Raw genomic sequence first — 24,468 nt, 5'->3', positions numbered from 1 at the left:
CCTATTGAAGCATGATATGAAAAATTTTAGGAAAATCACTTCCATAGAGCAACATGCATAGAGTTAATATTCAAATATCTTTTTTAACATTTTTTTTTTTCAAGGACATTGCACATTCATGCTTTTTGGCATGAGGATGATATGAGGTATGATGTGGTTGTGTAAATATATCCTTTTTTAAGTTTGAAGTTTTTTCCCTGTTTTTTTGTTTGTAACCCAGAGACCCAACTTGTTTCAGATTGCCACAGAATATTTTCGTGGTGATGAAATCATGATCGTGTGGATCACTGTGCTATGGTTTGGGAAATCTGAAATGAAACAGATAGAGGGCTGGGCTGAAATGTGAAAGTCTATCTCAGATAATGACAGCAATTTTAATTGTTCCTCATAGTGTGAATTCAGATTGTGAACAAATTTGCAGTTAAGTAAAAAAGATTAGAACTGATTTCAGTTTCAACCTCTCTAACGAGATGGTAGAGAATATGTATTGATTGAAGGGTTTGGCCAAAGAATGGTCTATGCCAAGGGTTTTCAAACGTTTTCCACCCGCGTCATCTGTTATCTTAATCAACGCTTATCCGCGGCTCCACAGAGCAGCTTAACAAAGAATCTCTTTGAAAAACCTTTGTCATGGGCACCGCAGAGCACAGTTTAAGAACTCCTGTTCTATGTATTTTTTAAAGCTTTTCAAGGAGATGCAATGAAAGTTATCACTGAATATCACTGGGAATTTTTTTTTGCCCAAAAGTGTAACATAGATCCTTATTCTGTTTGGGAAGGTAACTGAAGAAAGCAGTGAACGCAACAAAGACATAGACTGTTGTTCCAATTATAAAACTTACAATAGCAGCTGTGTTAAGTAGCATAGCAATGAAATGTTGGCTACTGCAGAAACTGACTTGAGGAACATGTAATGGAAGCTATATGGAGCATTATTTAAAGAATGTAGCAAATGTAATATAGAGTGTGTTGGGGTCAAACCCTTCAATTGTATAGTGTAGGTAGAAAAGTTAAGAACTGGTGGTTACATCAGTTTTTGCAGGAAATTACACAGTGCACACACACACACACAACAAATTTTGCAAATAAAAATTGAAAAGGAAGATTTCTATATTTGTTCACACTAAATACCGTTCATTTGTGAAAAAAATTTTTGAGGGTAAAAAAATCCCTGTTTTTCCCTTTTATTTGTATGACATGTTATCTTCAGCAGTGAAATATGTATTTCATCCTGTGACAAACTACAGATTTTTTTCAAGCCTGGGAATTGGCTTCTATGTCACTGGGTTTATCATTGTTCAAAATCGGTATAAATACTTTTCGGGAATTCAGTGGTGTTTAATATTTCAAGTAAATTTTTTTTCTCAAAAAAAAATCATATAAAATTCTGTTTTTACGTAGTCATTCATATTGATAGAATTTATTTACGAGAAAAAAAAATGTAGATTAATGTTTTTCATGTTCATAGATGTAACAATCAAAAATTGATAATCTGTGATCATTATTACATTCCCGCCCCTCCCCCTTAGGTAGCTAGATTGTATCTTGTTAGTGACATACTACATAATTGCAGTGCTAAAGTGGCCAATGCATCAAGTTACAGGAAAGGGTGAGTTATTTTTTTTTGCATGAATTATGAATAGTTTTGAATTATTCAAAAGTGTTTATATAGCACATTTTTAATGTGACAAATTCATTGCAGCTTTCAAGAAAAGCTTCCTGAAGTTTTCAAAGACTTGCGTGAAATATATCAGAGCATAGAGGGACGTTTACGTGCAGAACAATTCAAGGTTTGTTGTGTGAAAATAAATTTATAATGCGTATACATAACTTTTTTTTTCAAATATTTCAATTTGGATAATTTTATGATGTTTTGAATTTCTTGCACCTATCAATTTCAGTCAAATAATACAGGGTGGGCAAGAAGCCCTTGAACGTATTTAAAATATTAATAAAAAATCAACTAATTTACTTGGGGGGGGGGGAAGGGTGTGGTTTGCATGAAAATACAGCGGGACCTTGATAACTCAACATCCCAAGGGAGAATCTTAAAACATGTCTACTTAAGGGGTATAAAGTTAGCAAGGTTTTATTTCATCTCAGATTTTTTAAAAACCATTTTTGTATGTATATAATTAAAAACTCTGTAGAACATCATCTACCAATTCATAAGATGTTTTGATCTGCAATTTATTATGAAAAGTTTCTGTATTGAGAATAATCTTGAATTATGCAAAACAAAAATAATTTCAGTTGCTGATCTTTGGTTGAAGATATTTTATTTGTGAACAAGCAGTATAATTGTCTAAAATAAAGCTGAACTTTCTTTCTCTCACTTGAAATATTTTGATCTAGCTTTCTCGACCATCTCTCACTCCGATTTTTCAGAAATCACTCACATCTATCTGTGGCTTTCGTAGTCCACAGATCAAGTTTTAAAAATTTGAAAAGCAAGAAGTATATATGGGAAGTAAAGATGTGAAATGAGAATCTTTTCAACACATATCTATAGAAAAATAAATGACAAAAATAATGAAATAGAATTATCAAAATACAAGTGAGTTGTGCTGTAAAACTATTCAAATTGATTAACAAATGAGCAATTTCTGAAAATTTCATGTAATGACGCAGTACATATCATAGTCGATTTAAGCGGGATTTAATCATCATGTGTGGAGTTAGAGGGGGTTCTTCCCGATTGAATTCAGTATTGTGCTAACCATGAGAATAATAGATGTCAAGTTATCAGCACATTGAGTTATTAAAGTTCCACTTTATTTTTCATGGTTTAGAGTTTTTTATTGATAAACTAAAAAAACATCTCTCGGCCAATCAGGTTCTATCAGCATAACAACTGTTTTCAATACGCTGCCAGCCATAAAATCAACTGACCAATCGCAAAACAATAGTGTAGGCCACTTATGTACGTAAATACAACCTGAGACTCCGGAAAACTTGACTTTGATCCAGTTTATCTATTCTCCTGATGATGCCAACCACTAGTGTTGGGGAAACATTGAGAACTAGCTCAAACGGAAGGCGGTCTTCGAACCCGAAAAAACAATTTCTATCAAATGATGGCTGCGTATACCTTATCAACTATTTAAAAAAAACAATTCCCCTTGAGTTTTTTGTACAATTTAATTTTGAAACTGCCTATACTCAATTTGATTTATTTCCTAATTATTTGGATGATTCGGAGTTTTATCCAGATATGTCATTTTCAAAATTTATTTTTTCTTTCAATTCCTAACTTTTGGTTATCCTTTTCTTTTTTGCAAGGTTTACTGATTCTTTCCAGAGAGAATATAACACATTCATATGGGCACCGTATCACAAAATTCGACATAGCATATAAAATGTGACGCAAACAGTGCAAAGTTAATTTTTGTTATGATTTGCGTTACATGAAACTACAGAATTTCAATACGCGTATTCTTTGTAGCTCTGTTTACATCCAAATGATACTCCATTCCAATCCCAGTGTCAGTTAACATTGATCGTGGAAGAGTCTCGATCACTATTGTGATTCTTGTCTTCAGTTCCTCTATGTACGCTACACGTGACGTAAATTTTTTCTTCGCATGTCTCCACAAAAAAAATCAAGGAGGTTAAACCTGGAAACTGAAGTTGCTATAAACTCTATTTTTTTGTGATGCAGCATTATCTGTGAATAATTTTTTTTTTTTTTTCATTTGTCCAAAAAAAAGTCCATCCTTAGTATTCTAGTAAAAACTGCACTTTTCTATGTCAATCAGTTGTTTTCTTTATTTTTAAAATGTGCCTAGGTTTTCTTGCCCACCCTGTATAATCTAGCATAAATGATGAATATTTGTAAATGTAATTTGCTGACATTGCGTAAAGTTTTATGTTTATGAAACACTCATCTTTGTTTTTATTGATATTACAGCAAAGAGTTGTCAACTGCTTCAGGGCTTGGGAAGACTGGGCCATTTATCCAAGTGAATTTCTGATTAGACTTCAGAATTTGTTTTTAGGCCTTGTTCCTTTGAATGTAAATATATTTTTGAATTAAGTTTAAATGAAATCAAATCATGCATTGGACAATTTTTTTATGCACATTATTTATTCATCGCTCAAATAAAGCCATTTTATAACTATTTTGGAAAAATTAAATGTTCTGCTCCTTTTTTTTCCACTAATTTTGGTCTTGGCTATTTAGGAGTTAAACAATAAAAGTCTGTTTTAACGAAAGCTCTCAATAACAGGAAAATCTGATGTTATAACAGACTTCTCGTTATAAATGAATTTCAAATTTTTTTCCTTTTTTCAGATAAAACTGTAATTCTCTATCTGTATTGTAATTGACTGTAGTTGATTCTCTACGTTTTTATATAGAATTTCATATTCTCAAAATTATTTGTTGATCGACTGCTTGAGCAATCAAAATTTCCAATTACTATCCCATTGTTCAGTTCTATGACTTTATGGACTCGTTAACATCTGTTCGCCGATCGGAAGGTTTTTTTTTTTTTAAACATGATTTACCCAGGCATCAGGAAATGATGCAAGTTCTTGTCAAATAAACCCTGGGAGTGGTAGATGGTCTATCAGTTTTTAAAAGTGACAAAAATTAGTCACATGTTCCATATAAATATTGGTATATCCTAAGAATAGGAGAAATACGTAAAAATGTGACTGTTTTCATGTCCACTTCAGAATAATGTTCACAAGGAGCATGTTCATTGATAAATGATTAGTGTGATCTATCTGTACTTTACTTCTTAGAGATTGAAAGGAAAAACTGACGTTTTTTTGAAATTTTGTAGATGTTATGATGGATGCTTCCTGATTTACAATTTCCTGTAAACAAAAATTGTTTTTGCCTTTAACAGTAGGTTTTCGACAATCACTCATGATAGCGAAATTCTTGTTATAAGCTGTGCTCATTATAACAGACCTCTATTGTATTTGCAGTATGTTAAAACAGTATGCAGGCGGACACTCACTCACCTGCTTATCAATATTTGCAATTGGTACCTGTACATATCTAGATTCATGTTTCAACCTTAAATCTGGCAGTACAGCTTTTGATACCCAATAGCACCTACAAAATTATGTGTGCATTTAATGGAAAAAATTACATTTATCTGTTATGTGTTTAGCACATATATGTGGAACTTGACTAATTCAAATTTCAGATAATTTAAACTTTTATGAACTCTCCTTGAATTTTCTATCTAATTTAATGTTCAAATTTCTTGTTCAATCTAATTTTTTTTTCAAATATTTTGGATAATTCTAAGTTGGAGGGGGGGGGGAAATCATGATTTTAGTTGGGGCAAATGTAGACGGTGGGGGGAAATCCACACAAGCAGTCGGACATACAAAGTACATTCAAAATGCACAATGTATTTGGAAATACATTGTACTTCGTATGAACAGCGGGGAAGTGACATTGTTTCTCTCTATACAGTCAGACGTTTCTCTCAACCAATTTGTTCAATCTTCATTATTCAGGGCTATTGGCTGCTGACCAATTTGTTAAACAAGAAATCTTTAAAACGAAAAGTTAAATATTCTGCCGTTTTGTGCTAATTTGTGATTAGTTTGTGATTAGTTTTTTTTGATAATTTGCAATGCATATATATTGAAGTATCTGTTCAGCCGGAATTTATCAAAACGGTGTACCACTTGATATGAATTGTGTTGTTCAATCTTTGGAAACATATTTCTCCAGAACAGTTTCTTCTAGCAAACTAATGAAAATATATTTCCCTAATACCATACAAATGATTAGCAAAATGTAGGAAACAGTTTCGTAACTGACAATCAATAATTGTTTCCATAAGTAATGCTTTGAACTCAGTCAAGCAATTATTCTACAGTGATGCCAATTCCAGAATGGGTGGAATAATAGAACAGAGTGGAATAATATGGCTACTAAGATGAATTATTAGTTCTATGTGAATATTCATGATTAAGTTGAAATTTGTAGAGATTATGGATAGAGATTTTGCGGGTCTAGTATAGGTTAATTGGATAATTCAAATATAGGATAATTCTATCTTTTTTTGCTGTCCTTTTGAGATTTGAATTAACCAAGTATGGCTGTATTTTTCTTTATTTCTGGTTCGCAATTTTCTTTGTTGTTGTTCTGCTGCTTCGATTGTATTCGAATTGAAATTCAATTGTGAATCTAATTTTTGGAACCCATATGTTTCTTAATTTGTACGTGCTCTATTTCAGAAAGGAGATGACCTCGGAGAGTCATCCAATGACACAGCACAAATGCCAGATACCGAGAACCTATCTGATGATATAGATGGTGTTCCTCTTGCTGGTGATGATATCGATGGGGTTCCATTGGACTTACCTGGTTCTGAAGATCAAGATATTGATGGTGTTCCGTGTAAGTTTGCGTTAACTTAACATTGGTGATTATAATAAAAGGAGCATGAAACAAAACTGAAATTTAATGTACATTTATTGTTGAAAAAACCATGCACAGTGACTGTGTCTCAGTCTCATCAAGATGATTGAGGTGATGAGCAATTCATTGAAATGTCTAGAGCAGGGTTCTTCAACCTTTCAGAATCGACAGGCCAAATTAGAACTTCACATGAAGCCACGAGCCACCAACTAATGTAATTTAGTGATGTCTTAATAGAAGGGGCACTGACAAAAAATAATCGAAGACTAACTCTTTCATTTATACTAGAATTGCAGTATTTCTTTCATTTATTCTAAAATTGCAATATTTCTTTCACTTATTCCAGAATTATTTCTTTCATTTATTTCAAAATTGTTTTTTTTTTCATTAATTCCAAAATTGTTTTTTTTTTCATTAATTCCAAAATTGTTTTTTTTTCATTAATTCTAGAATTATTTCTTACATTAATTCTAGAATTTATCGTTTTTCCATGTTTTCAACCATTTCCTAAAAATAATCTGTGGGCCACAACAAAAAGTTCAGAGGGCCTAATGTGGTCTGTGGGCCATGCATTGAAGACCCTTAGTGTAGAGCCTTTCATTTGTAGAAATCGAAATTCTTTTAAACTCCATCAATTTTCTTAAATTGTATTCTAAAGGCGAACCTGTGATCAATATCTGTTTTACTACTGACAGCTAGTACGGATGAATAATCTTTGATTTCCAAGAACCTTTTAATAGAACAGCATAGGAAACACTTTTATGCCCTCTGGTATATATCCAGTTTATTTGATCGTATCCTATTTATAATCATTGGCACATCTGCTCGAGGCATAACTGCATGCAAAGGTTTTCATTGAAGTGGCAGTTGTTTCGTGGTGTGTGCTATTTTTTTGAAAATGAGTATATAATTGCTCAGTTACAGTTGTACCGGAATATAGTGAGCCCACTTTTCCAATGAGAGTCTGGATTTAACAAGCAAATTTTGATGCATTCAATTTGGTGCAATGCTAATTTTATAACAATTCTGTTGTTTTTAGCGAGCAGGGTTTTCACTGTAGCTCAGATTTAAGTAATGATTTAGGGGAAGCAAAAGGGAACCTTGAAAAATGAGAGAAAATGAAAAATTAATTCATGCAGAACCCCCAAACCCCAAGACAAAATGTTTTGCAATGAGCCCTCAATTGACTGGAAATTTTCTGCGGTAAAAATTCCTATAATAGTGTTATCTACACTTTTCTTAAAAATTTTCCAGACTGTTCTGTTGCAACACATTGTTCTGCGATGTACATTGCAGTTTTCCACATATTCTGCTTTGGGGTTCAGAAAAAAAAACTTAAAAAGTTTTTCTACCTCTATCTCATAATATGGAACTAATGCACTTGAAGAGGGGTAAATGTCAATTAAATAATTCAACAAAAGGCATATCACCTCTTAAGGTTTGTCGCCCATGTGAGGAACAAAGAGAAATGCTTTGTCTTGAAGGAAATGATGGGAAATGGGAAAAAAGATTTAAAAAAAATGCCCAGTTAGAATTTAAAAAACCAGGCTAAAATTCAGTCCTTGTTAAAAACTCCACTTCCAAAACACTCTGTGTTTGAGTGTGAGGATCATCACTGGAATTTTTCCCTTTGTGACTTGAAAACAGGTTTAGCAAGTGACCATATTTAACAAACATTTTCATTAGAAATGAGCACTTTGTTAAAAAGTGGGTCAAACTGTATGTTTAATGTAAATATGGAATACAATTAAAAATTATTTGATCTATGGATTTATTGACCGTTTTTCTATATTGATCATCTAGTGGGAGATGATATAGATGGCCAACCAATTGATAATCTCCCAGATGTTGTAGAATCAGTGCCGAGACCACCCACAGTAAAACTCTCCAAATGGGAAGTTGTAGATCCTGAAACTATAGAAGCACAAGGTATTAATTTTATTTTATGCTACATGGGTTTTTATATATTTTTTTGAAAATTTTATACTATTTATTGCATTATTGAATTTTGCATTTTAAAATAATAAGAAACCATTCAAGAAAAAATTGTTTTAGTTCATTTTTGCTTTAGAATTTGTTTGAAGTTTCTACAGTTAATACCCCAACGTATGTCACATTGGTATTTCGCCATCCTAAAAAATTATTTTTTTTAATTAGACACACTTTGAGCAAATCTAGAAGGGTTTTGATTTTTGTGTTTCTAGAGTAGCAATGTTTACCACAAGAGTTACACAAAAAAAGATGATATAGGAGAATAAAGAAAGTTTAGAATTTTTCTTCCTCGGGAAAGGGGGGGGGAAATATCAGTGGAAACATTTACCTTGACTTAAGTCTTTTTCGACTTACTTTATTAGTCTTGGGAGGAATTACTGACATAAGTTGGGGTATTACAACATTTCAAGATCTTTATGCTACAAGCAAGGCTTTCCCCTCTCTCTGAGGCAATATTATCTGCTGCTTAATTTAGTGCCAACTAAATATAGTTTATTAAATTATTTAGTGCAAAGTCTTGTTGCTGCTGATATCCAAGAAATGCTAATTTTTGTCCTTACTATCCGAGTTCTGCATGAAATGAATTTAATAGTTTAATGGTGTGAAATAATGCAACAGTTTGTAAACAAAGCAAAAGATAAGTAAAAAAAAGAAAAGAAATATACTGTACAATATTATATTAATACAAATATAATATATATAATACTTTTTTTAAATTATATTTTTTATTTTCTGTCTTATTTTTTCTCGTTTTGTTTTATTCATTTTTCTTTTAGTGTTTATCAATTGAATTATTTTTTCTTCTCATTAACATTTGTTTCACTAGTTGTTGTATGTAATTTTTATTTAATTTTAATTAAAAAGTATTCTGTTACATTGAATACACATAGTAACTTTTATTCCATAATCCAACCCATAGGATCCTATGTTATACCCATAGCTTCTGCCACCCCCCTGGAACATTCCATCGACCCCAGGGGGCGTTAATGCCTACATTGGGAATCACTGGTGTACGCGCTTAAGTCCAGAAACTTTCAGCCCTCCCAATATTTTCTTCATGTCTGCGCCTCTGGTTCCCAGCATTATGCGAATAAGTAAATACATATGTCTGATGCTATATAAGAGAAGTGACTGAATGTAATACTTGTGCATGATGTAAAAATTAACAAACTGATTGAAATAATCAAATGACAGAAAATAATTGAATTCCAATTTGTGGAAAATCCCTTATAATCCAGGGACTCTGAACTAGTAACTTAAATTAGCTATTCACTGTATCACTGACATCTTTTTGAATTTTCATGACGTTCAACTGGAACCTTCATATAAGTTGCCCTGTATATGTGGCAATGAAATTATAGTAGCACTCCAAAGTCTTTTGACAAATGCAATAATGTTTGTAGCGCCAACTCATTTACATGCACTGCCCTTGATCTTGAGATATGTAAAGCAGAAGGAAGTTATTTATTGATACCTGCAACAAAAATTTGTTTGGGGTTAGTGAGCTTTTATTGTCTAATTTTTGTTTTCAGACAGATCGAAAGTGTTTTGACAAATACAGTTTAATCAAATGTAGAACCAATTAATTCTTATTTAATGTGAATTTATACAGTAAGATTATACAGAATACATAATGAACCTCTAAACGTAAAGAACATCCTGTGGATTTTTTTCGGGAATGTGCGTAATTAGGACTAAATATGAAGTGCAGCTCAATTGGCAAGTGATGTTGGTATTTTAAGACGGTTCATAATTTTGTGGAACCATATTCAATAATTTCGGGAACCTTTAAAAAGTTATTTTTTTTCAATACAACCAAACAAGAAGAGATCTTTGAAATTCCAACCCGGCAAATAACCTGACAAATTTAATTTGAAACACAGACTGAATTTGAGTGTATCACTGGAGACGTTAGCTTAATATTATGGGCTTGTTTGGTTGTTTTACCAGCAAAAAAAAAAAATTGTTACTTAATTACAGATATGTAAAGAAGAGGTAGCATTGTGTCAGTCTCTCTATTGACAAGAGAAATAGTCCAAGGTATACAAATAGAGGATATATAATACACATACAAGGTATTACAGAGTCTTATAGGCAGTTATAAGGTAATTATTAAGGTATTATAGTCTCTTGCTGTTAAACATGAAAGTGAAATTGGGAATGCTTCTCTGCTGAAGATACCAGTCTTCTTTACTTTCTGAAAAAAACATGAGACAAGTTTCTTTACAAAAATGCCTTTTGCCAAAAAAGGATGACATGTGGTTATACCACATGTCGTCCTTAACCATGTGGCATATGGCGCTATTACCTATGTTTCAGCAAGACAATGACCATAAACAGCTCAAAAGTTATTGGACATTCATACTTGCCAACTACTATGGAATTCACATAGTTTCTACGGATTTCTACCATAAAATATGGGACAACGGCAAGTTGTGAAAAACTACGGAAGTCTGGTTTTTTTTAGAAATTTCTTTTGTTCAAGGAATTTGTTCTTTGAATTCCATTATCCTTTCAAGTACAAAATGTCATCACGCAAAGACCTCATCTCCAAGGAATAAATATCAAGCCAAAAATAAATATGAAATTAATAACAAATCAACTGATTGACATGAAAAAGTGCGGTTTGCACTAACAAAGAAAGGGTCCCAAGGTGTCGTCCTCAAAAAAATTGTGAAAAAATTTAACACGTGCATCTCATCTAGAAATATATAAAAACAAAAAATAGCAGTAAAATGCAATTACTTAAACTGCAAAAAATTATTGAAATGACAACTCTTGGCTACTTATCGCCCCTCGTACTTGGCAATTATCTATAAAAAAATTATTTTCCACTGTTTTTACATACTATATAGCTCTCCTTTTTTATTCCTTCTTTTTTTTTCTGTGCTGTGCCTGATGTTGTGTTTGAATGACGTCACTCTAGGGTTGCAGGATTTTTAAATTCATTCTTGGCCTCTCTTAGCTACAAACTATTAATATGTATAATTTTTTTTGCTTGACCGATAATAATTCAGCTGGATTTTTAAATATTTCTGAGCACATTTAAATAAATAGAATCCATGGTGGTAGTTTTAAATTTTTTCAAAGACGTCACCTCGGGACCCTTTCCTTTTAAGATGACTTATCACGACCTAAAGGTATTTTTGATAAATAAAAGAAAGATTAAATTTCTCTCATAGATAGCACTGTAAAACAAAAATTCGACATCGATGTATATAAAATCAATTTTCTGTATGTCTTTCTACGTGTGTATATTCTTTATACAAATCTACTATTTCATTCTAATCTATGGCCCCAACTTAACTTTCTGCTAAGCTAAACGTGCTTTCTTGATAGGCTACTTTAGAAGTTCGTCAGAGTGGAGATGAAAATTAGAATTATTAGAAGTGTTTTTAGCTTTGTAAATATACATCTATTTTCAAGAAAATATGTACGAGTATTGTAAAAAGCAAGTGAAATATTTTTTAAAAGTTACGAGTTACTAAGTTTACAGTGTTGATCAAAAACATCTTTTTGTTAGTTGTTTTTTTCTTTGGTCTCCCAAATGCACTCGTGACTCTCTGGAAAGTAAGTTCAATTCATCAAGTATTTTTCTGGAAATTGAAAAAAAAAAGAAAGTCCAAACTCCAAAATAAACACTGAACTATAGCTTTATAGAGTTTATCAGAGTGAGACGGATAATATTGTTTGTAGCATCACTTTTTTTCTGCTGGAAACACCACTTATCATATCCATGTGGCTATTTCTGGTTCTGCTTGCTTATGAGAATATGGTTCATTTTTATTTCTTTTTTTTTTTTACTTGAATTTTTTGTGTGCAGTTTTGAATCATTCTATACATATACATGCCAAAGAATTAAAGTATGTTATCCTGTTAAGTAAAAATAACTTTTTTTTGTCTCAATCAAGCAATAACTACTTCCAAATGGGACCTACTTGAACAGGCAGAGGAAGAAGAAGCCGGTCAACAAGAGGAAGCAGAGGAGGTTGTAGAAGAGGATATAGATGGGCAGTATGTAGCAAATGATATTTTCTTTTATTATTTCAGATAAATGTTGCTTATTCAGTAACGTGAGACATGGTTCAAAATTAAGGGCTCACTAGTAATAAAATAAATACAATTGAAAAATAGCTAATTTATTAAAGGTTACAAAAATTTACTTATTCACTTTATTTTTTTCTACATAATTACATGTCATTTCAAACTCTTTTGATATCATGAAACAAGCTTCTTCAAATCTTCTCCATAAAATTCCACTGCCTGAGATTTTAGCCAGTTTTGCACTGATATTTTCAGTTCCTCACTTTCCTCGAAATGCGAGCATTTTTGGTATCCATCATGCACACAGTTTCCGATAGCTTAAGAGTTTCAGTCATGATTCTCGACACTTTTTTCATAGAAACTTCGGAAAATTCCAGAAAAAGATTGCTTACCATAAAGCGATGATTTTATTTCACTTTTGCATTCACATTCTCGACAAGATTGTTGGTCCAGACACTAGGTCTGTCACTCTTCTGCTAATCATGAACATTTGAACAGCTTTTCTTAGACTCAGAACACCATTGCTTCAATTTTCATTCACTCATTCGGTAGGCCCATATGTTTCCCACAATTGACTGCAGATTTCAGCAGCATTATTTCCTCTTGCATTTAGTATCACTGATCTAATCACTGATCAAATTTCATAACTGGTAGGATTTGTTATTACTTCATTCATTTTAACAAACTGTCTTGGGAAAGCAGACAAGAATCAAATGATGACAATGTGGAGGTTACATTCATAATACACCAGTTAACACTACTACACACGGATGAATCAATCAGTGTTGCCAATCCCTTTTTTATATGTGAATGGGCTTTTAGTTTTGAACCTTGCCTCGTATTTAGCTTTAAAAAAAGTATGTTGACTCTGAGATGAATGTGCTTCTCTCTTGTGTTGAGAAGTACAGATCTCAGTCTAGTGTTGGTAAACCAGGTTCAACTAATGGTTTAATGGCCAAAGATATGGCTTCATCAGATCTATCAACATGTATCGTATAACACATCAATACTGAATTCAAATTTAATAAATAAGTGACAGCAATGTGCAATGTCTCACTCTGATCTCTGTTCTTGTGACACATGGAAGAGTAGTCAAGATTGTGAATCTTGTAAATAAAGTAATCAAGAAAACTTTCCTGACACAAGAGTACAAAAAAAAACGGTGACTTGACCACCGCAAAAAATTGCTACCGCAGGGAGTCCCCCATCAAGGGGTTAGCGCACCAACCTCTCGATGAGTATAAAAAACAAGCCTGCTGTTCGGAATCAGCAATAAATTGTAGGTCCCAGTCTAATTAGCCCTCGTATGCAGAAAATGATCGTGGTGCGACAAAAATGATCAATGATCAAGATTGTGCACTGCACTGTCATTAGTAGTAATTACCTATAAACAAGTTTATAAGTGAAACTTCTCAATTAAGGGCCACCAGACTGTCCCTTATTTGGAGTGTCCCTTAAATGGAAGGAGACTGTACACAAATGGTTTTGCTAAAAGTTTTTTTTTTTTTATTATTTGACACCCGCATTGACATTTTATTGAACCCTAAAATAATGTGAATCAAAAGCTGAAGTTCACAAGACGTCAATTGGCAAAATTTTGTTTCAAATTGTATGTTTTTAATGAAAATATAAACGTTCATTTTGGTTGCTATTTTCGAGGTGGAATGGAGATTAACTGACTCCAAAAAGATGTCATCAATGCTATTGTAGTTTTATCAGCGTAGGTGGGGAGACCTGGCATAGTTGATTCTTGGCCCAGCAAAGATTTAAAAAAAAACAAGCATCCAAATGTAGGATTGGTTACACTAAAAGTAATGTACAGTCACACCTGATATAACAAAATCTTATTTAAATTTTTTTTTTTTCAAACTTTCTGTGTATATATTTGTGTTAATTTAAACCCCATAAAGATTTTCCTTGAGTGAATAAAATGTCAGTTTTATCTGATTCGTTAAATCAGGGTTTGACTGTATACACCAAGAAATGAGCTAACCTGTGTATTCAATCACTGCTTTTACTGAAAATACAGTGAAACACCCATGTAAAAAAATTTGAGAGATAGGAGAAACATATCACTAAATTAAATATATTAATGCTACGAAAAGTGTGACGAGAGTAATACTATTATATAGAACTTTCACTGTACATTAGTAGCAAAAAAAAAAATCAGATACATTTTCCTGTGTGTCATATCACTACGGAAGTTTGAGAAATCCTTCATCTGATACTATCTCAGAAGGAACCACTAGGGAAGGTGAATAAAAGACTTTATTTTTGCAAAGGAATTGTTTATTTGTTTTTTGTTTTTTTTTTCATTGGTTCCTATGAGATGTCACATTAGTGTTTGAAAAAAAAAATTAAAATGATCTTGTTTGTTATCTCAAAAGTCGGTAAGTTATAAAGTTTTAATTTTAATATGAGAATATTCTCGACTAACAACTCTAATTTGGGGCATCTCGTACCATAAGTTAGGATATTTTAAACTGAACACAGCAAGTAAGAGAAGTAGTAACATTATAAAAAGGCAGAAATACTGTATTCACTTGAAACAAATTTTTTTATTCCAAAATCTAAAATGTTTCTATTGATGTGTGTGGGAATCAGTGACAACATTAAGAGAAAAATATGTATTTTCACAGCAAACAAATAAGGTGCAGGCGTAAATGCCAATTCTTCGGATTTGCCTGAAAGCCTTCAGATTTTTTATTTTAGCCTTATTAAAAATCTTCCAGTCAGAAACCAAATTCTTCCAATTTTTCACATCATTACAGAAAAGTCCCTGAAAATCCTCAAATTGTGTTTTGCAAAAATTTTTCATTGTTGGAACTCATGCTGTCATCTCTGTGTTAAAAATAATAAATTTTGTTGCTATTTCGCAGACCTCTGGAAGGAATAGAGGAAGAGGAAGCTGTAGCAACGGTAGACGATGCACAAGATGATCAGGGTTCAACGCCTCAAGGGTCTGAAAATGCAATACAGGATGAAGAAAACAGCAGAGAGTCCTCCAATGCCGCTATGGAGCAATTTAAAATTGAAGTGAATGAAGAGAGAAGAATGAAACTCAGGGAAATTGAAGTAAGGATGTTGAATCAGAGTGAATCTGTAATTACACTGGACAACAAATTGTGACAGTTTCTGCTTCTGAAGCAAAAATAGTCATTTATTATGTAATTCGGTGTGCTAAATTCAAAATTTGACCATAAAAAAAGCTGGATCGGCTGCTGTTTTTTCCTCTGGAAATGCACATTTAATACACATGTAGTAACACAATATAATACATTGAAACACAAAAAAAAAATAGGTAGGCAAATTTATTGCAGCATAAAATTCATTTATCGGTGTCTGATGCATACTTCATTTTACATTGTTCTTGGACAGAAGGGGCATCTCTTACTATTGTGTTACAGTAGTCAGCCAGCATCAAGGTTGACCATTTTTCCTGGTAACGTTGCTCAATCGTTCTTATCACTTTTTCACCTTACAATAACGCTCATAAAGCACTTTAACTTTTAAGAGGGTAATATCTTAAAAATAAAAGCTAATTGAACTCTTTTTCATGGTGATACTCATATTCAGTGCATCTAAACTATTTAGAATTGTATATTTTCATGTCGGACACAATTTTTCATTACTATCCAGTGGTATAATATACAGTAAAACCTGTCTTTAACAGAACCTATACTAAGCGAAAATCTGTCTTCAATGGAAAAATATCTTGGTCCTCCATGATTGCAATGCCAAAATACACATTACAAAACCTGGATTAAACGGAACCTGCCTAACATGGAAATGGAAGAATTGTACCCTCTTCATGAAAAAATCCCTAAACACTACCAGTGTTTGTGTGAAACTACAAGTATTTCACGACCAATAGACCAAAGGGATCATACAAAATGTTACAAAGTGCACTACAGAAATTTTTTTATGCAATATCTGCTTGCCAATGGGGGCTCTACATCATCCACCCCTACATTAACAAAAACCGTTTCCGTACTTGACATTAAGATTTAATAAGCCATACGTTGTAAAGCAGTTGCTCCTTGAAATTGTAACTTTTTTCAGAAAAGCAGACTTTTCTACTGGAAAAAATCAGTGCATGGGTTGAATTTCTCCAAATGATGTAATTTCGTAATACTCCCTCTGTTGTAAAATCATACTGAAGTCATAGGTGCATATTATTATTTTTTTGCTATTATGATCAAGTTTTTTTTCTGTGCGGTAACTAATTTTTTTGATATTACCCAGATGAAGGTGATGAAATACCAAGATGAGTTGGAATCTGGAAAAAGAAGTAGGAAGCCTCACATGCGATTCACTGAGCAAGTAGAACATTATCGTCACAAACTTCTAAAAAAGGTATTTTCTTCATAAATTATCAGTGCAACTTCCATGTAAATATAAATTAGTTTGTACAGAGATTCAAATTTATTTTCATAGCGATAGGTGTTTCACAAATTAATTTGCTTGTAATTCTTCTTCAAAATCATAATTTTCTGCCTGTAGTTCTCAACAGCTTGTAATTTGCTCATGAAAAATTTTTCTGATAATGATAGTCTTCCTACAGCCTCATTTACATGGGAAAGAAAATAAAGGTAATGTATTTCACTTGACAATAGGGTTAAAATATGTAAAGTATTGTGTGGAAAGGGCAAGAAACCCCCCCCAATAAATAAGATGGTGTAAACCCCTTTTCTCCCTATGAGGGGAAAAAGTTTTCAAGCAGGTTTATGCCACATCTGTCCAACCCCAATCTTGCACATATAAACAGGGCTTATAAAATCTTCAGCAGAGTGCAAGACTTGAAAAATCCCAGTCGTCGAGTCACCATGGCAACTGAAAAATTACTAAAATTTTCCAAATGTGGTTGTTGAATTGCAGTCTAGGGATGGCACAAAATTTTTTTGATTTTATTACGTTACTTTAACAGGGAAAAGGTTAAAAAAAAAAAAATGTTTATGAGTTTTTCTTGAATAAAAAAAAATGCCATGTTTGGCTCCTAAGAAATCAAGCAACTTTATTGCACACCAACTGAAGTCATATATCGCCATATGGCTATTTCAAACTAGTGTAGTTTGGTAGAAAATGAAGGCACCATCTATCGGTGGTCGCCCCAGGCTCGATAGGTAAAGAACTTGTTTTTGATGTTTTTTGCCCAGATTCAAACCCGTGGACCTAGATGGTATTCTTCATAGTGGGTGACAAGATTCTTACCACTGCGCCACTCAGGCACTAAAAGAATTGGGCCAGTGCCTAAATATTTTTTTTATTTCTCAAGTGCTGGCATAGTGTACAAAATATTGTAATGTTAAAGCTCTCAGTTCGGGAGCGTAAACGCATGAAATAACAATGCCACCATGGTGCTGTAGTTCATATCAGTAAGATACTTGCCTAGAGTACCAAAGGGTGTTTAGAGGTATTGAGAGTTTGATACTTGGTTCATCCTTGTCAGAAACTTTCCTGACACTGGTAGAACAGAAACGCAGCATGACTACGGGAAAAAGATTGCTACCGGGTGGATTCCCACACTAAAGGGTTAGTACACCAACCTCTCAGTGAGTATAAAACAGGCTGCCATTCGGAATCAGCAATAAATTGTAGGTCCTGGTTCAATTAGTGTATGTGTGCAGAAAATGATGATAAAAATGATCAAACAAATCTAAAACTATCAAAGTTCGACAGGGTCTATCCCCATATGGGAAATGCTAAAATTGCCTGATGACAATAGAGCATGGACTTTGTTTGGTTTGAAAGAAAAAAAAACAAACAAATAAAGCTGCAAACTTTCCAATTTAAATGTATAACTGACACACACACTCACACTCTCTCTCTCTCTCTGTTTGAATTGCATGTATCACATGTACTGTATTACTTGGAAATATAGAATCAATACATATAGAGCTTTGCGCCTATTTCTGTCTTTGTTTTGTCCCCCTCGTATACAGTGATACCTTAACAGTGATCGGCCTCGGCTTACAAATTTTTTGGCTAACAAAGATTTTTCATGATTTTTGTCTCAGCTAATGGATACAGATTCAGCTAATGAACTTTTTCGTTGATGTGTGTGGATGCACGCACCAACATAAAACAGCCGCGCGTTGTGAGCTGAATTTTAGTGCCAATCATCATCAACACAGTGTGTGGAATGAATTACATGCTTTTTTCCATAGAAACCTATAGGGAAATCATGCTTTTGCTAACGAACTGGAACAAATAATCTTTGTTAGCCGAGGTATCATTGTAGATACCTCAGCTATCTGGATTTTTCTAAATAGCACCCTGTCACGTCACAATCAGAATAAACAGGGCACTACTGTACATGTTTAGTGCATCTTTAAAAATTTCTGAAATAATATTTCAGTTGTAAATACAATAATCGCATTGAGAATTTTTGTAAGTTTGAGAAATTTCCCTAAATTAATCACTTTTACTGGCGATTATGCATAATACCCAAGTGTCACGTCATTGGGTAAACATGATAAGTTGTACTATATGATATACTATACAACATCTCAGGGTGCCAACCCACGGTACACATGCCACGTCATGGTATCAGGAGTTTCACATGAATGCTTTTCAGAAATTAAAGAAATTCTATTCCAAGTTTTAAACAGTCCTTTAAGTGATGGTCTTGTAGGGTGCCGAATTTATATTTAGTATGGTAAGCACTCTTAAAATAGTAAATATGTGAGGACTTCCTATTCAATGTGTTTCTGTTTGGTTATTCATCTTTGGACATAGTTGCTTGACGTCCCATGTGTACGAGATTCAGGATTGTCCACATGGGGGATATGCATTGTACAAAACAATTTCATTGTATCATTGTATATGTCCGTGAATTCTTTGGGGGAGAGGGGTGGATAAGCCCTCTCACAAAGTTTATTGGAGAGGGAGGCCCAAGCACCAACTTAGTTCTCAGGTTCCAATGTCTATGCCCAACATGGTGTAATTAATATGAACTTCTACCGATATACATACATACACAATCTGCTCTGCAATAATCGAGTTTGACTCAAAAATGAAAGCAATTTAGAACTCAAAAGAGTGACAAACTGAACTTTTTGCACGAAAATAAGAGGGCAGCCGAACAATATTCTGTAGGAATGGACTGGAAAAAATGATAGTGTCCTGCAAAACGGGACATATAGTTCGGGTGTTAAAGTACGTAGAGTGGCATGCACATCTAAAATAATTTTGATTATGGCACAGCTTGGAAAAAGGTTGGCCACCCCTGCTCCATATGATAATTCAAACATTTATTATGGCATTATATCGGGGTACAGTTGTAAAATTTATTATCAATATATTGGGGTCTGACTATATTCATCACACGTACCAGACTTATTTGGAACTTTTTCATATTTATGAAATTCACAAATTACATTAGGATATTAGCTTAATCACAGATAAAACCAATAAATTTCAAGCATTTATCAAATTTACCAATGATGCTTGGTTATTATGTAGAGATGGGACAATATTCGGCCTAATATTTGCTTCGGCTGAATAATGTTTAGGTATTCAGCCGAATATCTGTTTAAATCTAAGCGTAACAACTTATTATATTTTATTGTGTGGTGCATACCTAAACCTTTCTGTTCAAGAGGTTATGTCAGGCTAAATTTCTAGAATAAGATTAAAACATGGAACTGAAAATAGAATCCTACTGCAATGAGGTGGAAGTGAGCATGAATTACATACACATGTTCATTAACTGAAGGATGTACTAGACAAGAAATGTATTGAGCTACTGAAAGGGGCAAAGAACATCTGGAGTGGAAAAATAATTTGTAAATTTTATGAGGTATTAATGGTTGACATTCTTTTAATTAGATGTAAAATTGTAACAAGTGTTGAAAAAAAAATTGGTTCTATTTGTACAGTGACACCTCGGCTAACAAATGCCTCATATTACAAATTTTCTGACTAGCGAAGATTTTTTTATGACTTTTTTGCTTCGGCTAACAAATACATATTCAGCTAATGAGCATTTTTTCAATGACATAAATGCATGCACTAACATAAAATAGCCGTGTAGTGAGCTGAATTTTCACACCAATCATCATCAGAATTACTGACACTAGAGGCCCGATTAACTCACGTCCACCTCAGAATATTTTTTTCAGATGTACCCACACTTTTTTTCTGAAATTCTTTGAACCATTTTGTATAAAATGAAAGATTCAGCCAAAATAGCAAATGCATTGAAAAAAAAAAGAAGAAAAAAGGAAGTCCATAGGTGCCGATGCTTCCAATTTCTCAGCCTTATTAAAATCTTCCGGTCAGGAATCTGATTCTTCAGATTTTTCGTATTTTCATAGAAAAATTCCCTTAGTCCTGAAATTGTGCTTTGTTTGAATGGAAAATCCTTAAAAAATACTCTTTTAGTCCTTGCAATTTCTCAGGCTGACTGTTTTCTCAGGAAAGATATGGAGAATTGGGATTTCAAGTACGAAAAATCAGTTTTTGTCACCAAATATGATGCCAAACGCAAGCAAAGTGGCCGATTATTGCAAAAAAAATTAGAACAAAAAATGTGTCCTGAGAAAATGGGACATATATATGGTCACCTGTTGAAATTCCAAAAAATGTCCCCAGGTTTTCTCTTTAATTTGTTAGAATGTGTCATTACGTGATAAACTACATATTTTTCAAGTTATTCAATTGGCATCTACGGGAGAAGTTGTTTTCAGACCATGTGTTCTTTCAGTGAAAGACTCTTAGCATCAAGCTGAATAGTATCTTCATCTGCATGTATCAGACACATAAATGATCTGACCAAGTCACAAATGGATGGGGACACCTGTGAACTCGATTTTCTCATTTATACATTTAAATTTTAAGCAGAAGCTGGAACAAATTAAACGATTTTCCATAGAAACCTATGGGAAATCATGTTTCGGCCAACGAATGTGATTCATCATAGTTAAATTTCATTGTCAGTATCATGTTAATAAAAATCTTAGTTACCAGTTTTTTAATATTTATTTAAATAATAAATTGCGTAATTAAAATTCACAATATCAATCATTTGAAATTATCAATAATTTTATTTTCAATTAAAATTTTAATTTTATTTTCAATTAAAATGTTAATTTTATTTGTAATTGTGATGAATTTTAAGAAAATTGCTATTCAGCTGCCAAATATTCGGTATTTGGCTAAATCACTATTCGGCTAATTCACTATTCCTATTATTATGCTTAATTGCCAGTAAAAGTGAATGTTTTCAGTATTTATCAAATTTACCAAAGATGCTTGGGTAGTATGTATATTCGCTAGTAAAAAGTATCTAAAAAATTGATCTAACTTACCAAGATTGGCTAGTATGCATAATAATCAATTTATTACATTTATCATAACATATTACATTTCATGCCTCATTCTAACGCTAAATGAAATTTTTTCCCTGTTTAATAGGCTGAACGAGAAAGTAGAGATGGCAGTGAAGGCCGTGAAAGACACAAGCGCAGCAAGCATAAGTCTCATGTGGTTGCTTCATCGCCAGTCATAACTATACAACACCTACAGCACCACTCTGGTTCATCCGATGAGGGTAGCCAAAGTCCCAACACTTACCATTCGTCGTTGTCTAAAAAGCTCAGTCCCCGCAGCATCGCTCTGTCTCCCGGCGAAGCCATCATACATTCTCCACACCATCATATGAAACATCATCATTCATATTCGCCGAAGAGGTCGAGGAGGTAAGATTTTCTGTCTTAACTTTCAAAAAATTATCATAATAATTCATAGCTGCCAACCTCGGAGAACAAGAATCAAGGAGATTTTTCATGCTGATACAAATTCTGCACAGAAAAGATGAGTGTTAAAGGGGGAGGATTTGTAAACAAAGGAAGGATTTTTCTCCTTTACTATATCAGGTTAAATAATGTCAAAAAATAAGCTATATGCAAGTAGTTTATGTGAGGTATAAAGGATAAGCTAAATCGAGCAAAACCACTATTTATTAGCCAGAAAAAATATTCTGAGTGTATAATCCATTGGCGCTGATCATAAAACAGCGGGACATCATGTGAGTCATTGTAAATTATTGCTTACCTACCATTACTACAAGCAAATAAAAATCATGCCGACAAAAAAATTATCTGGCTCAAAATTGAAATGTATGATTATCTAACACACAAGTCATCTCACTGGTTTCCAGAGGCAAATTTATGGTTTTGCCACATGTTGGCTATTGAAAGTTTGCTGCCCGTCTCCCATTTCTAGACCATTGCTGCCCTTTGAACTTGCCACCCCGCTGGACTATAGTACACTTAGGCCACCAACCTGTGAATGTGCCTCTGTTTCTTAGTCACTCATTTGATCACTCACATGCTTTCACACTCTCTAGGTCATTCTTTTTGGTTGCTTGCATGATTTCAAGCTCTTATGGTCATTCACTGACCTTGTCCTGCACTCTCTGGGTCACTTTTGCTCTCTCACTGACCTGATTCTCACTGTATAGGTCCTCACTTTTAGTTACTTACTAACCTGGTCTCCTCACTCTATAGGTCACTCTTTTGCTTACTCGCTGACCTGGTCCTCACACTCTAGGTCACTCACAGATCTGGTCTCACTCTCTAGGTTATTCTTTTGGTCATTCACATGCTTGCACAATTTTGATCATTCACTGACTTGGTCTCTCACTCTTTTGGTCATTCCCATACTTGCACATTCTTGGTTAATTTTTTTTTTTTGGTTGCTTGCTGAACTGGTCCCTCCTTCACTAGATCATTCTTTTGGTCAGCCACATGCATGTCACTCTTTTTTTTTTTGTTCGTTGATCTAGCGTTCTAGGCTGAAATGGATTTATGGTTTGTCGCCCCTCTTCCATTGTAGTTTAATTTTCTTGACCACGCATTCATCAAATTTGCAGTATTGAGCTATATCTCTGACTGATTCAGCTGATGAGATTAGTGCCAGCTCTTTTTTGCAAATTTTGTCTTTTCCTCATGAAAATGAAAAAAGCTGCATGATTTAGGACAATCACGACAAATATACACTAGCAATAACATTTACAATACATAACAGTATAATAATGTTAACAACGTTTAATAATTGCAATTAATGTTACCCATATGTGACATTGTTTTGGGGGCTAAAAATAGAGCTAATGGATTTTTGGGTGAATTATTAAGGACCTAATAAGGTAGAAATTCGGGAGAATATGAGAATTCCAAAGTGTGGGAGATATAGTAGAACTTCGGGAAACAGCAGCTATGTTATATGCAGGCAATTACAGTAAATGCTATTTATAATTGATATCTTGATATTTCAAGACTTTTATCAGATTTTAATGCTGATCTTTTCCCTGATTCATTTTGTTGTAGATCTAGAAGCCGTAGCCCGAAACGATCAAGACGGTCACGTTCCAAATCACCTCACAAGAGATATCTCTCGCCTTCACCTCCTAGGAAACACAAATCGAAAAAGAGTAAACATTGACATTAATGATGATATGAAGAATCATGTGTGTGTTTAAATTTTTTTGTTTTCCAGGGCGATTTTTATGAATAGACAAGGGAGAGAACGTGAACTGTACGTCACACATAAAGAAATTTCTCCACCATATGCCAGTTTGTGTGCATATGTAATAGGGACAAAATATTGAAATCATTGTTTGATCAAAGATGTTTGTACGCATTGACATCTTGTGCATCTGTAAATAATATAATGAAAAATAAAAAATAAATTGTTTCCAAGGTCTGAGAATGTTTTTGTCTTTATTGAAAAGATTATTAATAGAGCATGAGAGAGAGAGAGAAACAGGTCCAAAGGCCATTTTGGCATGTTCTATTTTGTCTAACTTCCATGACCACTCAAATTTTCTAACCTCGGCCATAGCCCGCTTAGAACCCCCCCCCCCCTCATCTGTGAGTGTGCCTCTACCTCTAAGTCACTTTGTTCACTCGCATGCTTACACTCTCTCTAAGTAACTATTTTGGTCACTGACTCTAGATCACTACTCTCTAGGTCACTCTGTTGGTCATTCACATGTTTGCATATGCTCTAGGTCACTTTTGGTTGCTCGCTAACCT

General features: G+C 33.6%; 1 protein-coding gene across 1 annotated transcript in view; it reads left to right on the top strand.

Annotated features, from left to right (window-relative positions):
* Positions 1–24,136, top strand: part of LOC149084381 (U2 snRNP-associated SURP motif-containing protein) — a 65,618-nt gene extending 41,482 nt beyond the window's left edge. Inside the window, exons 16-25 of the mRNA XM_089234769.1 lie at positions 1,530–1,609; positions 1,703–1,790; positions 3,911–4,015; positions 6,211–6,373; positions 8,198–8,323; positions 12,298–12,400; positions 15,310–15,505; positions 16,676–16,786; positions 21,848–22,131; positions 23,761–24,136. Of these exons, the coding sequence (XP_089090895.1) occupies positions 1,530–1,609; positions 1,703–1,790; positions 3,911–4,015; positions 6,211–6,373; positions 8,198–8,323; positions 12,298–12,400; positions 15,310–15,505; positions 16,676–16,786; positions 21,848–22,131; positions 23,761–23,875 (1,371 nt within the window). The 3' untranslated portion in view covers positions 23,876–24,136. The remainder of the gene's footprint in view (positions 1–1,529; positions 1,610–1,702; positions 1,791–3,910; positions 4,016–6,210; positions 6,374–8,197; positions 8,324–12,297; positions 12,401–15,309; positions 15,506–16,675; positions 16,787–21,847; positions 22,132–23,760) is intronic.
* The last annotated feature ends 332 nt before the right edge of the window (positions 24,137–24,468 follow it).

This window comes from Pholcus phalangioides, unplaced genomic scaffold (assembly GCF_987345545.1).
Source record: "Pholcus phalangioides strain wild (caught in Gottingen) unplaced genomic scaffold, Ppha-v1.0 ptg000008l_1, whole genome shotgun sequence".
Lineage (NCBI taxonomy): Eukaryota > Metazoa > Arthropoda > Arachnida > Araneae > Pholcidae > Pholcus > Pholcus phalangioides.
This window is presented reverse-complemented; position numbering and strand designations above follow the sequence as displayed.